Raw genomic sequence first — 14,709 nt, forward strand, 5'->3', positions numbered from 1 at the left:
TATTAATAATTTTTTCATTAATCAATTAGGGACTATGTATTATTAAAGATTTTTCTCATTAATTAATGAGATATCTAAAGTTTAAAACTCTAATATATTATTGAGAATTTTTTTTATTTGATTTTGTTTAATCTCATTAATGTAAGTGGAGAAATTTTTATAAATATCTTGACGTCGATTTTAAAAATATACTTTTTTCATTTTTTTTTATTTTACCGATAGAAAATATTATTTAGTTATTTATAGAAAATATTCATTTTATAAAATTTGTATGTATTTAGGTATTATATTACGCAATAGGTACATTATGGATAATAATGAAATAACTAGATAAATTAATTTTCTAAAAGTACGAAGGGCTTCGTTTGGGGCAAACTGAAAATTGGCAATGGAACAAGTCGCGTACAAAGCACGTGAGGGACAGCTGTAGTTGATCCAGCCTTGACCCGGGTCGCACGCTTTAAAACGGCTCCCTCCATTCCGTTTCGCTGCCCTTCACTTCGCCCCGTATCTCTCCCGTATTTACTCCTTCCTTTGCTCCTTCTCAATTCTCAGTCATCGCCGTCGCATAGCCATCGGGATCTCGCCGCCTTTGCCCTTCCTTGCCCGATTTATCTTGTCGAGTGCCGAGGCGCCACCTTGCTTCTTCCTCTGCTCCAAACCCTTCGAGGCCCGTTCCCGCCTTCCTTGACGGCTGCTCGTTTTGGGAGAATCTTTGGCCGTTTTACTTCTTGGAGGTATAATCATTTCGTTTTCCTTCCTACGGATCATACCGGAGCTGACAATTTTTTTTTTCCGTGGTTCGTTCGCTGCACGTTTTCGGCTATTCTGATGGCGGGTTGAAAATTTACCAGCTGCAACTACAGAGTGCGGGTTGAAACAGAAGACTCATGGCTGATTGGGGTTAGTCGTCTTCCAACCGTCGAATAGATGTGAACTAGTTTCAATCTATTGATTTAAGTTGTTGTTGGTCGAGAAAAGGATTATTCTTGCTTTGTTTATTTCACCGAATGAATTTTGAACGCGAATTTACTGCCTTTTATTTTAGCTTTTCCCGAGTTTTGTTATCTATTTTTTTTCTCCCGTTAGTAAGTTTTTCTTACGATAATTGATTTAATGTTCAGGAAAGTACACTTTTGCGTTTATTATTTTTTGTTGTTGTAAATATAGCAACTCATTAGTCTCTTCAGTTTCCGCTTTAGCAACTGCCCCTACACAACATCAAATATTTATTACACCACTAGTAAATAAGCTACGTTTATGTTTGTTTCTTAAATCTTAACTAGCTGTCGTACAGAGCATCACATATATTCAGGCTCAAGCAACACAATAGCACTAAGCAAATATGTTAATTCAAATTTATCAGTATGCAATGAAATGGTGACAACGATTGGTGTTTTGTTTTTGTTTAAAAGATCTTAGCATTTTTTTCTTTGATCATCCGGCATAATTTCATATATAACTTCTCTTGATGTTACAAAATGATTTTAGTTTCTAGACTCCTTTTCTTCAAGTGTAATTCCATATACTATTTCTCTTGATGTTACCAATTGATTTTACTCTCTGGACTCTTCTTTTCAGTCTTTTAGAGTATGAAGAAAATATGATTGTAGCATAGGTTCAGCAAGTTGGACTAAATCTGGACAGTATGAGTAGTATTTTGGAAGCAATTTAGATATTAGCTTATTATGCGTCTGAGGCAAGGGATCACATCGCACAACATTATGTGTTGTCTCTCATACGTAGTTAACTTCAATAAACAAGAGTTTTTGTTGTCCACATATGTATCATATGCAGCTTGTATATGTAGAGACCCCAAATATCACAAGTGTGGCTTATGCAAAACAGTTTTGGTTGAATCAAATCAAATAGAAATCTTGTTATTGCTTGCACTGATCTCTACTCAAATCATGAGGGTTTCTGATATTTCATTTCATTCACATTTACAAAACTATGCTTTTGATGGAGTATTTTTAAGTGTTAACTTAAAACGGTTGGCTTGTTACATAGAAATTATATGCATGCTAGTTACATAGTATATTATTGATTAATTTGGATTTTTCTACAGTATGTTCTACATTGTAGAGTTACATGTATTTTTTATGTTGTATTATCCATAGATTGTTTATTATATTTTTTGTATAGATTTATGCTAAACATTTATATCAATATTAATTATTTTTAATTTCTCTAACATGAACCACATGCGTCAACATATCCATCTGCGTAACTAGGCAATCACATATTGCCCATATATTTCAGGTGTGAGTATATTGTGTGTAACTATATATTTTAAGTATAGACCCATACTAGAACTATTGAAGTTTTGTATCTCAAAAAATGTCTAGAATTGCATTAAATTTATGAGTTGAGTGGATTAAAAAGAAAGTGCACTTTGAAATCCAGAGCTAAGGATAATCAAGTTGTCTGACACTGTAATGAAGTTATGCAAAAATGTCATTGGTGAGGGGAAAAAATGTATAATGCGTATGATGTCAGCCATTTTTCACTGCATCAATTTAAGTTGTTCAAAAACTTCTCCGATCGGTGATATTGCCTTTTTCAGCATTGCTGAAAATTTCTGATTTCTTTGTCTTCAAAGTAACTTAAAGCTGAACTCAGAGATGAAAGAAAGTTTGAAAAATGGTTTTCTTAATATGAGCTTATGTATTGGGACATTGTATTAATAAGTTATAGTTGACTAATAGCTACCTATCTTCATCGTCATTGGTAAATGTTAGAAGAGTTTTGAACTCTTCATGCTTGAAGTATCACTATCGTTGTTGCTTTACTCTTGTGAGTCATTAACTAATTGGCAAAGCTAGGATTTCAGTTCAGTTTTCATTTGAATTGGTTGTCAAGCCCATCTCTTGACTGATGAACACTGAAGTTGCCTCTTTCCTCAATACTAAATTTCCAATGCTGTGTTGGTCTTGGGTCTCATCCTTATTTGTGATGATTTTAATAAAAGATTTCCATGTTATATGTTCCTCCTTAACGTTTAAAGTCAAGTTATGGATTGATCCAACATGTTGTACTATATAATCATAATTAAATCAGGTCCAGATTCTTCTTGGAAGAAAAACAAATTTAATAAAAGATTAATATATTTGTCATGCTTTATGCCTCACTCTTTGTACAATTAAGGCTGCATTCTGAGACTGTAGCAAGTCACCTTATTTCTTAAGAACATATTACATATATGTATAGCAGCAACAGAACTGCTACCCAGGTTCAAATTTCTGTCTGAATTATCCATCTTCTAGCACTGTAATGAATCGAATCAAGTTGGTGTCCACTGATTACAGATAGGTAATTTTGGTATTTTGTATTTTGGTTTGCCAAGGGAATATTAAAGTCTTGCTGAGGTGTATGGGATTTATTTCCAAAAACCCTCAACCCATTGGTAGGTGAATATCTATGCCATGATCAAGCTATTAGCATATCTTATTCCTATCCATATGAGGAATTTTGCTTCCCCTTCAGGTAACTAATCTTACATGTGCAATACTCATTACAGATATATTGTGTCTTTGCGTAGCTTATAGATTTGAAAAAACATCTCATGTTGGATGGTTTCTGTGTTCCACTAAGTATGTTCCTGAGGATCTGAATGTATGTGACCAATCAACTTTTGCTATTTTCATACTAACTATTGATTCTAACCCCTTTTTTGGCGTCTTCCATTCAACTTAAAAACTCATCTGTCTTGAGGTGAAACGATCAGTGTAGAGAAAATATTGGCATTTCAGTGTTATATTATTTTCTTTGTCCATTGTCTGTTAGTTGAATGATCTGCAAACATTACACGTGGCTATGTCACATCAACATTTATGATTATTTGTCATTGAAACTTGCACATCTATCAAACAGATGTAGATGTGGAAGCTTCTTGTCTCTATCAACCATGATATAAAAATGGAACCTAATCTTACCTTTGTGTTAAGAACGATGAAACAGATTTCAAGGGATTTCTTGGTAAATTTTTATGAAATTCTTGCTAAATCGGTGTGCAATTTAACATACTCAGTAGTGAGCATGCATTATTCGTGAATTATTTCTTATAGTTCCAGTGAAACAGAATTAAACCTCTCTCTTTAAATCTCTCATTGATCGTGTCCGCTAATATGGCTTTGCATATTTTGTTTTTCATTTGCCTTTCTCAGAAGAAGAAGATTTTGAGCCAGCAGCTCCAGGATTAGTTACCATTCAACCAAAGAACCAGTGGGACGATGAGGATATGGAAGATGAGAATATTAAAGAATCCTGGGAAGATGAGGGAGATACTATGGAGGTAAAAAACACTGACTGATCAATGCATCTTTTCAACAAAAGTGGTGAATATTGCCATTGTCTGTATTCAACTACTTAGAAATGCAAACTCCCATTTGTTAGAGGCCCTTCCCAAATGATGCTTAATGCAATTTCAACTGGAAGTTTATGAAGCTGTTAAAACATTCAAATGGCACGTATGAATTGTTAGATTACTGATTTATATATGGTTTCAAATTGCCATTTTGGATTGATGCAGTCACCAAAGCCAGAACAAGCTGCAAACCCTACTGTTTCAAAAACAGAAGTCAAAATTGCTGGGAAGAAAGACAAACTGGCCGAAGCTAAGACAGCTGATGTAGCTGTTGAAGTTCTAGCAGACTCTGTCGGTGAAAAACTTCGCCTACAAAGGTTATGTTTACGTATCTTCGTTATAAGCAGTTAGTTACCTTGATTGGGTTTCTTTACTAGCAGTCATCATGTGAACCTTTGGATGCAATCCCGACTAACATATAGCCACTTGTAGCAGACTTGTTGAAGAAACTGACAACAGATCAACTGCAGAGTTGTTTGCTAAGAAAGGTGATCAGAAGACACTAGACGACTTTATTCCTAAATCGGAAAATGATTTTCTGGAGTACGCTGAGCTGCTCTCTTATAAGATGCACCCATATGAGGTAAAACTTATATATATTTTTTGATGATCTATATTCATTTATAGTACTGACTTTCATCTGCATTTCCCTTCAGAAAAGCTTTCATTACATTGGTCTTCTTATATCCGTCTTGAGGCTTTCCATGACTTCACTAAAAGCCGCAGATGCAAAAGAAATAGCCGCCTCAGCTTCAGCGATCGCAAATGAGAAGCTTAAGGCAGAAAAAGAAGCCAACGCAGGAAAGAAGAAACAAGGTTAGTGTATAATGCCCTTATATGTGTTGGTTCTCTGTTTGGACAAGTATAATAATGTAACGATGGTTATGATCTACCAGGTGCAAAGAAGAAACAGCTTCAAGTAGACAAGGCTGATGATGACTACAGCACCACAGGCGGTTACGATGATGTGAATGATTACGACTTCATGTGAGTTATCTAGTTCTTTCTTTGTGCAATTGCCCACTTCAACAGATCACAAACACTCGATATGTAAACTCGAGTTGGAGGACAAGGAGAAAAAAAAACAAGAGCGTCTCAATGGATTGTATTTGTTGCCTGATGCAAGGTATGCATGCATCCTGGAGTTGTTTTCATAGCCAGTTCCATGATTGAGATTATTCCAAATTCTCTCAATGTGGTTTAGATCATATGGGTTTAGACTTAACAAGGGATTTAACTAGGGCGTAGCCAAGATTTAAAATTAGCTGAGGTTGATCATCGACGTTGGTGTTCCAGCGACGATGGTTGCGACTGAATCGTGACACAGGCAGAGTCAACATCGCTTGTGGTAGGAAGAACAGTGATAACAAAACTATCAATAGGGATAGCAATGAATGTGATGTCATGGTGGTTAGGGAGAAAGGTATCGACGGTAGGATCATGGCTGCGGCTGTGGCAATGTCCCATAGATATAACACGCTAATAAGGAGAATGTTTGTCGTGGTTGTGCTAGTCAAGTCGTGGGTAGATGCATGCGAGGAGGGATAAGGAAGGCGGCGACATTGACTATTTGTGCAACAGATAGAGTAGTACACATAGGGAGATGAAGCAACAAATAAAGAGAAATTTAGGTTTAATTAATATTTTTGGTCATTCAATCGGGAGAAATAAGGGTTGAAATGAAGTTACTATAGATCATATGAATTAAAATAAAATGAGGATGAGATTGAAATAAAATTTTACTTATAAATTTTTAAAAATGAATGGGGCTGGAGCCACCCTAGCCAAGGGTGGCTCCACCCCTGGATTTAACTCTAGAATAAAGTTTGAGTTTGACCTGCTGTAAAATTATTATTATGTTAATTCACAATTTCTCCAATATAAAGAAGTTTCCAGATTGTAGAATGTTGTGGCTTAGAAACTTCCATGGAGAGAGATCACATGGTTAAAAATAATTTCTAAGTATCCATCTCATTGTCAACAAAGTGTCGATGTTTTTCAAATATTCAGAGTTGTATATATTCAAATTCAATTTGTTTTTTTGTGTGTTGATAATAATTTATTTAATTCCTTTAATTTTTCTGATAGAACTTTCCAGCATATCGTGGCTTATTGCTGTACTGGCATAGCACACAGTCCTCAACCATGAGCGCAGGTCAACGGCCGGCCACCGAAAAGATTTGTCATGGTTGGAACGAAGACTCGTATCGCCGGATTTTGTTGGATTCTTCTAATCAACGCCCAACTCCCCATAAATCGTGAGCTAGAGTCGCATCGCAAATCCTCATTCAACAAGAACATTGAATGTGATACGATGGATCACGATAAATAAAAAGAAAATGGGGAAAAAGATTTTTAAAAAACGCATCTAATTATCAGAATTATGAAAAGGATATATATAAATATATATATTTTTTTAAAAATGCACTATTATATGTTTTATCAGAAATATCTCTATTTAAACACACTAACTGTTACAATATTTAAAAAAAACAATTAATCGATTATATATATAATTTAATTCAAATTATTTAAATTTAATTCATATTGCTTCAATATAATCAAAATTATCATAATGTCAATGTAGTATTTATTAAATGCCTGTTACACTACTATAATATTCTAGTAATCATTAATTAAATATTATAATATTTTAACAATTGTATTACTATATTAAAATAATTTTAATAAAGTAAATAAAAAGTTTTATATAAAAAATCTTTTTATTTTTATATAAAAGCGTTTGGTATAAGATTATTTTTGAAATAAAAAATATGGTGGCGGTGTTGCTTTATTTTTTTTCAAAAAAATATTCTGGGGAGCGTTTTCCTAAAGCGCTTGCCTAAATTAAAAAAAAACATTAATTAAAAGAAAGAATAAACTACTCTTTATTTGACCGTCCACGGTGCTCTTGTTCCTTGTTATTCTCTAGATTTCGAGGAAAAGGTATCTTGACTCTTCCCCGATTTTGATCCTTTTTAGATAAGTCAAAAATCACGCCTAGGGTTCCCTTTTCGACCATTCATTTAAATTATATTTATTTTTTATTTTTTATTTTTTATTTTGGAAGCAAGAATTGAAAGGTTGTTTTAATTAATTTATTAAATACATTTATTTATTTATTTACCTATTTGATTCAGCTCGTTCTAGATAAAATTCATCAAAGCCACGCCAAAAATCTTTAAAATTTATTTATTTCTGTCTCGGCGCAAGTCGCGTCTCAAGTGGCGCCGCGTAAAGGGGCAGGCAGGCACGCCTCGCGTGACGACGCGGGAGCGGAGTCGTTTACTTGCTCGCGACGTAGGCGGCCAAACCCTAGGCGTCCGTATATGAACAAAAACTCGCTGTGGGGCTCGCACGCGTTTGACTCGTGACGAGACTCGGTGGTAGTGAGCGGGCGATGCGGTCGCTCGACTCGCCGACCCACCCACCCCCCAGTTTGAAATTCAGATCTGGCCCTATAAATACCCCTCCAGAGTCCCAAACCGAACACACACAAAATTTCAGTCGCGTCTTTTGCTTCAGTAATCGATGGATCTCATCAAGCGGAAACGAGAGGAGGAGGAGGAGGAGGTCAATTCGCCGGCGGCCAAGCACTTCCACGGCCCCGACGCTATCCTTGGCATCCTCGACGACGACAGCGGAGCGGATGCTGGAGGGCGCTGCGAAGATCTCGCCACCGTGATGAGGAGCCTCGAGCGGGAGATTGCACTCGCGGCCTCCGCTTCTTCGCCACCGCCGTTGCCGCCCCCGCCTACGGCGGCGGCGGCGGATCTGTGGTATCTACTTGAGGCCTCCGACGACGAGCTCGGGATTCCTCCGGCAACTTCGGAGGAGCGACCGCTGGGGGAAGAGGCGGAGGCCGCCGCCGCGGTGGCGGCGATGTGGTTCGGCGACGACGAGATGGGCGGATTTGGGTACGGTTACGACGACGGGTTAGGATTCGACTCCGTCCGTTACGAGGACGGGGAGGGAGTGGATTATGATCACTTTGCGCCGTTTGATTACGGGCGAGATGACGTCTGGGCCGTCTGATATTTTTTTATTTATTTTTATCTTTTGTATATTCTGGAAACTCTGGCGATAGAAACGGTTCGATATGATGAAAGCGTTACGAGAAGATGTGTTACATAATATCCTATCTCCGTTATCTTTTCCATAAACTTTCAAGTATAGGCTGTTATTTCTTTGTTAATTAAGAAAATTATTTCCTTAATTATTCGTTAATACGGATCAAAATTAGCAGTTTCGAGAAGGGTCCACCCAACTTTTTTTAATTAGCTCAAAAAATAAAAAAAAATAGTCCGGTGCGAAGTTTTCATTTTTTACAATAGACTATTTTCAAGATTCAAACTTATGACCTTTTGATCACATGATAATAATTTTATCATTACTTCCCTTCTAGCTCGAGATATATAATGAGGTTAATTCAATTTTTGATTTTTTTATTCGATTTTAATTAATTCGATTCAATTTTTAGTTAATTCGATTCAATTTTTCATTTTAAAATTCATAATTTAGTTATATTGAATAAATTAAATAAAGCTATTAATTTGATTATTTTTATATAAAAATATTATTAATTAAATAAAATTTAAATTTAATTAATTTAGTTTTAAAATTTTGATTAATTTGATTAATTTCATCGAAAACTGAATTAGTCAAAATTTAATTGGTTCGAATTTTTTCAATTTTTGTATGAAAATTTAGTGGGTTGAAAAAATTTTAATTTGTTAGGTTGGATTTTAACCAAATGCTAAATGATCACTGATGCGGTGAAGAGATAAGAGAGGAGGGTATTGTGGACATTTGACATGAATTAGGTGTATGGCGCAGCCGTCTCCTACTCCTTCCTCCCTCACTAGATGTATGGCGCAGTCGTCTCCTCCTCCTTCCTCCGGCGCCAACGCCATCGAGGAGCAGCACCGTCGCCTCCCGTAGTTGCCGCAGCCGCCCTCAGCAGTAGTCACTTTTGGCGCAGTGCTGTCACCTCTAGTGACCATCGCTACAGCCGCCTCCGGTGACCATTATCGCCATCGTCTTCGGTGATAGTTGCTGCCACTGCCTCCAGCGACAACAGATGTCGCTGCCAACATCTCCAGCAGCCACTAGCATAGTCTCCAGCGGGCGTCGCCCTCGGCGACAACCGTCGTCACCCTTCGAACATCTATCATCTGAGGGTTCAGATATCGTATTATGCCTATCTTCCGACCTGCGAGCCGAGAGTGTGTTCGGCCTTCGTGCCACTATTGTATCCCGGCCTGTGAGCCGATGGAGTGTTCGGCCTTCGTGCCGTTGTTGCATTCTGGCTTGCGAGCCGAGGTTGTGGTCGGATCGTTCATCGTCTTGCGGATCCATATCGCGTCCGACTTCGAGCCGCAGCCAGCTATTTAGCCGGTGGACGTCTATCTACTCTTCCCGGGCGCAACGACTCGATCAGTGTCGCAGCCAGCTCCTCCATCCATCCAAGGGCGCCCCCCCCGGGACCAGGGTACGTCAACGTACCTTTCCTGCATTTATTTTACTATTCTGTCATTAGTGTTCGGTTACTTATACATTTGTGGGACCCGCCTCGAGCATCGAGGTACCAGGGACTGGGGTAACCCGGTCGCTGGATACAAGAACGGTTGACCAGAGGAGGACTTCTGACGACTTAGTCAACATAGAGGACAGATCATCATCCGGGTCATGGAGAGACGGTCAATATTCCGAACACGACATTCCGACAAATTCATCTTCTCAACTTCCCGACAAGATCAATCACTAATGCTCAATGATCACTACAATAAATCTTAAGTCATCTATTAAGAAAAATAAAGTCATCCATTGATTTATTTTAAGTTGAAATTTAATCCTTAAATATTTAAAAATAATAGCAAGATATTTTATCTCTGTACCATTGGCCCTAGGCGAAGCCGAAGCACCTAAATTGATCTTCCATTACACCAACAATATTAAATTAGACGCTTTCAGGGCTCAACAGAGATGGTAAATGGACAACAAATTCATCCAATAAATAAAAGATCAAACCCCAAGACTATCCGGACGTAAATCCCTAGTCCTTGCATAATTCACCCACTATTTTACCTTCCCGTATTTACATCGGTATGAAACGAAATCGTCTTTTTGCCCAACCATATCAAATTAGACAATGACAACAACGGAGCACTCCAACACTTATTATTTGTCCTAAGCTTGCCACGAGAGAAGAATGATCCAAAGGAAGACGAGGAAGAATCACAGCCGTAGATTCGTGATCTCGTCCCGTCACACCTCTTCCCTTTCTTCTCTTTATCCACTATTATTTATAAATACGTTCGTCACATCTCCGTCAATCCGTCTCATATTAACACACAGAAAAAATAAATACCGATGAATCAACAAATAAGTGGTAGATGGAATATTTTTTACACAGAGTACAGAAATTTACACCCTGTTAGACCTATAATTTGATCAATCGGTACTTACCAACCAACTGAGCAAGCCCAGGGGGCACTACTGCTCATATTCCCACTTCTATAAACCAACGCTACTTCCTCTCTCCTTTTTCGCACTCCCCTACCAACAGATCGCCGGAGGCCTCCCGATTTATGTCTGCAGGTGTTGCTTTTGCGTCATCGCACCGTCGGATTCATCTGTCCTCTCGGTCGGCCCCCGGATTCATGGTATCGAGCGCAGATTCGATGCGGTTAGTTTTTATTTTTATTTTCCTTGCATCGTCTGTTGATTGATTGGGAGATTGGATTTGGGTTTCAGATCTGGTCTTGGATCGAAGTCTTTCGGGTTTCTTCGGTGTTTCTTCTTCTTGCTCTTGTTTCGAGGAGGAACCCTACCTTGACGGTTGCCGTGCTGCCCTTTTTTGGTATTTTTGGGGGGAATTTTGCGGTTTGCTTCCGAGATTTGTGTTGGAGTTGGGGTGGGGATGGTGGGGGCTCGGATTCAGCAGCTTTGGAGCCGGTACAGGATGCGAAGGAGGAAGAAGATGAAGATATTAGACAGACCCTTGATCGTGGCGGCGAAGAAGAAGATTGGACGGAAGTTGGATGATTTGGCGGAGGTCAGATCGAGCCCAGTGAAGAAGATCCGGGTTTTATTCGTGGATCCTGACGCCACGGACAGCGACGACGAGGGTTCTGATTTGACGAGGAAGAACAAGCAGGTGGCACGCGAGATCGCTGTGCAACCAATCGCTAAACCCCTGAAAACCCTAGCGGATCAGGAGGGGGAGGGGGAGAAGCAAGCGGCGGCGGTGGCTTCGCCCGCCGCTCCTTCCTGCAAGCACAAGGGGGTCCGCCAGCGGCGGTGGGGGAAGTGGGCGGCGGAGATCCGCGACCCGATCCGCCGCGCGCGCCTCTGGCTCGGCACCTTCTCCACCTCGGAGGAGGCCACCGCCGCTTACCGAGCCGCTGCGGCCCGTCTCGAGGAGGAGAAGCGTTGCCTCCGGCCGTCCAAGCCCGGTGCCGCCGTTGCGGAGGACTCCGCGTCCTCATGCCTCTGCGTCCTATCCCCTTCCTCAGTCCTACCGCCGGCCACGAAGTGGTGGACGCCAAAGGCCGACGAGGAGAAGTCCATCGCAGAACTCTTCGCTGGGGAGGACCTCATCGGGCTCGACGGCGAGGCACCGTTCCTGCTCGGCGAGCTCGGCGACGACTTCATCGGCTTCGATGGGCTCCCGCTTCGGGAGCTGCCACTGGACGGCGAAGATCTACTCCTCGATGTTTAGTCACCGTCCATTCAAAATGACACACACTCAACCCCTTAGAAGGTTTAATTAATAATGTTAATTGAGAAATTATGGTGCGTTTATGAGGGTTTAATAATGTTAACAATGGATTATGCAGTAGTTTTATAGTTATATGGTCTGTTATATTCTATATTATTCTTTAATTAGTATTAAAATAGGGAGAGAGTGAGAGGGATCTCAAAAAGTAAGCTGTATTATGTGACAGATGCATGCACTTAATTAAAATAAGTCCTAGTCATCGCCTTGTGGAATATGTTAACATTGGGTTACGTGGAGCACTAGTGTTTTGGGGCCACCACTGACACTAGTTGGCTGGGCCGTGTTGAGTGATTAAGCTTAATTACTTGTGTTATTTTTTAATTAGTTAGTATGGTTTTGTATAAAAACTTTTTTTTTATAATGTTCTGATCGACTCAAAAAAGTCATGCATGAGTAGTGGATTTGATCAATAAAAATTATGAAAGTGAGATATTGGCTATACATAATAATTGTGGAGAATGTTAACAAATTTAAAACTATTTGATGCTGACTTGGGATGTAAATGGAAAGAGAATTTAGATTAACTGTAATCACTTATCATTCTTCTTGTTTTAAATTCAGTTTTAAAAGTAATGTTTCATTGAAGTGTGCTATATAAATCTTACTCATAGTGCCCTGAGTGATATCATATCGGTGGTCGTTCCTGCTTGGGACGATGAATGAGTTATCGGACAGTTGTCTTCGATGTTGATGAAGTCGTTGAATATCAAAGGAGAGTCGGATCGTCAATAATGCCTGCAAAGCTCGAGAGAACGAGAGAGTTAGAATGGATGTCATGCAGAGGGGGCCTGGATCAATCACTGTCTAATCAGGTCTTTGGCAGGTGAGGTGGGGAAGAAGAATCGTAAACAAGAAATGATACTTTTGCTCCCAAGAGTCGACTTCTTTTATATCACTGTTGCATAATAAAGGCAAAGTATTTCTCTTCTCTAGGTATTGATTGTCGAGACTTCATACTCCAATAGGAAAAATATTACATCATCGTATTTGACCGTGTCACTCACATTCTCTATTGTAGAGGATCATGCTACGTCATGTTATCACATGCCATGCACACCATGTTGTTCCATGTACTATACCCGTCCATGTGATGCCCCACGTGCTATGTCCGCTTGCATGGTGTCCAACGTGCATGTCCGCTCGCGTGGTGTTCCATGTGTTATTCAATAGGCTAGGTTGGTTGGGCAGGAGGATTCAGCTTGTTGAGTCGAGGGGTGTCGGGTCGGTGGAGCCAAGATGGTTGAGCAAGAGGTGTTAGATTGGTGGGGTTGAGTTGGGTGAGCTGGGGCATCTAGTCATGAGGACTGAGCCGGGTGCGCAGGAGGTGTCAGATCATTGGGGTCGAGCCGAGTGAGCTAGGGAGTCCAACCGGCGGGATCGAGATAGTTGAGCAAGAGGTATCAGATCAGCAGAGCCGAGTCAAGTGTGCAAGAGGTGTTAAATTGACAGGGCCGAGATGGTTGAACTGAGTGATTGAGTTGAAGGAACTGACATTCGTTGGGAACACTCCTCGGGAGGGTTGACCTTTGTCGGGAAGACTCTTGGAGGAGTTGGCCTTTGTTGGGAAGACTCCTTAAGAGAGGTCAACAACTCGGTCGGTTGAGTTGGCTCGGTAGTCGACACGTCCTTTGGAATCTATATTGACCAAGTTAAGGATCTGCCACGTGAACCCTTATTTACCTCAGCATCACAAGCATCTCCTCAAGCCTAGTCAAAGAAGGCGGGAATCCGACTGACTAGACTATTGGTGTTGAACATCGGGGAAGTCTTCCACTATTAATGAAAGTATGACTTTGTTAGAAATGAAATGGACATATTAGACCTGAGCATGGTGACTCTGCTTGGGACAGAGGAGATGAAATGCCAATGACCATCTGAATAGGGGGAACAAATGTTTGATCCTTAATTATGTCCGAGTCGGAAGAGAATAGTAGACTCAATCTTACAATCCCGAATACCCATAGAGTCAGAGAGAGAATAGCTCGATTCGCGAATATGTCCGAATTGGGAGAGATTGGATCTTGAAAAGGACAATTGCTGATGGATGTTGTTGATCCGAGACCAATGGATATAATATGAGCTCGATCCACAACTATGTCCTAGTCGGAAAAAATTAAACCCTAAAAAGAGTAATTGCTAATGGGTGTAGGTCGTTCGGGACGAGGGGATATATGAGTTCAATTCAAGAATATGTCCAAGTCGGGAGAGATTGAACCATAAAAAGGATAATTGCTGATAGGTGTCACTGGTCCAAGATCAGGGGATATATGAGCTTAATCTACGACTATATCTGAGTCGGGTTAGATAGAATTTAAAAAAGACAATTGCTAATGTGTACCACTGCTTTGTGACCAGAGGATATATGAGCTCGATCCATAACTATGGCCGAGTCGGTAAAAATTGGATCCTGAAAAGGATAATTGCTGATGGGCGTCGCTAGTTCGAAACTAAGGGGATATATGAGCTCAATCTGCGACTATGTCCGATTCGGGAGAGATTGAACCCTGAAAATGATAATTGCTGATGAACACCCCTGATCTAAGATCATGGGAATATATGA

At 40.0% G+C, this 14,709-nt stretch overlaps 3 protein-coding genes across 7 annotated transcripts; all 3 read left to right on the forward strand.

Annotated features, from left to right (window-relative positions):
* The first annotated feature begins 488 nt into the window (after window positions 1–488).
* LOC121975396 (eukaryotic translation initiation factor 3 subunit J-like) lies at window positions 489–6,692 on the forward strand. Of its 4 annotated transcripts, none has more exons than XR_006110319.1 (8): window positions 489–737; window positions 855–903; window positions 4,167–4,294; window positions 4,532–4,683; window positions 4,802–4,949; window positions 5,023–5,182; window positions 5,263–5,492; window positions 6,455–6,469. XR_006110319.1 is itself a non-coding variant. In XM_042527014.1 (8 exons), exons 2-8 carry the CDS (start codon window positions 891–893, stop codon window positions 6,513–6,515), a joined length of 753 nt encoding a protein of 250 aa, XP_042382948.1. In that variant the 5' UTR covers window positions 489–737; window positions 855–890; the 3' UTR covers window positions 6,516–6,692. The 4 variants fall into 4 exon arrangements, 3 of the variants coding, with proteins under 3 accessions (XP_042382948.1, XP_042382949.1, XP_042382950.1); XM_042527014.1 differs by having other exon boundaries at window positions 5,263–5,353; window positions 6,455–6,692; XM_042527015.1 differs by having other exon boundaries at window positions 5,263–5,353; window positions 6,465–6,692.
* A 1,205-nt stretch (window positions 6,693–7,897) lies between these two features.
* Window positions 7,898–8,401, forward strand: LOC121978362. The gene has a single exon (XM_042530717.1). It carries the CDS (start codon window positions 7,898–7,900, stop codon window positions 8,399–8,401), a length of 504 nt encoding a protein of 167 aa, XP_042386651.1.
* Window positions 8,402–10,823: 2,422 nt separating this feature from the next.
* Window positions 10,824–12,363, forward strand: LOC121975397 (ethylene-responsive transcription factor ERF118-like). 2 transcript variants are annotated; one of them, XM_042527017.1, is made up of 2 exons: window positions 10,824–11,031; window positions 11,123–12,363. In XM_042527017.1, exon 2 carries the CDS (start codon window positions 11,289–11,291, stop codon window positions 12,087–12,089), a length of 801 nt encoding a protein of 266 aa, XP_042382951.1. In that variant the 5' UTR covers window positions 10,824–11,031; window positions 11,123–11,288; the 3' UTR covers window positions 12,090–12,363. The 2 variants fall into 2 exon arrangements, with proteins under 2 accessions (XP_042382951.1, XP_042382952.1); XM_042527018.1 differs by having other exon boundaries at window positions 10,825–11,054.
* Window positions 12,364–14,709: the final 2,346 nt, after the last annotated feature.

The sequence above is a fragment of the Zingiber officinale genome, chromosome 4B (genome assembly GCF_018446385.1).
Source record: "Zingiber officinale cultivar Zhangliang chromosome 4B, Zo_v1.1, whole genome shotgun sequence".
Classification (NCBI taxonomy): domain Eukaryota; kingdom Viridiplantae; phylum Streptophyta; class Magnoliopsida; order Zingiberales; family Zingiberaceae; genus Zingiber; species Zingiber officinale.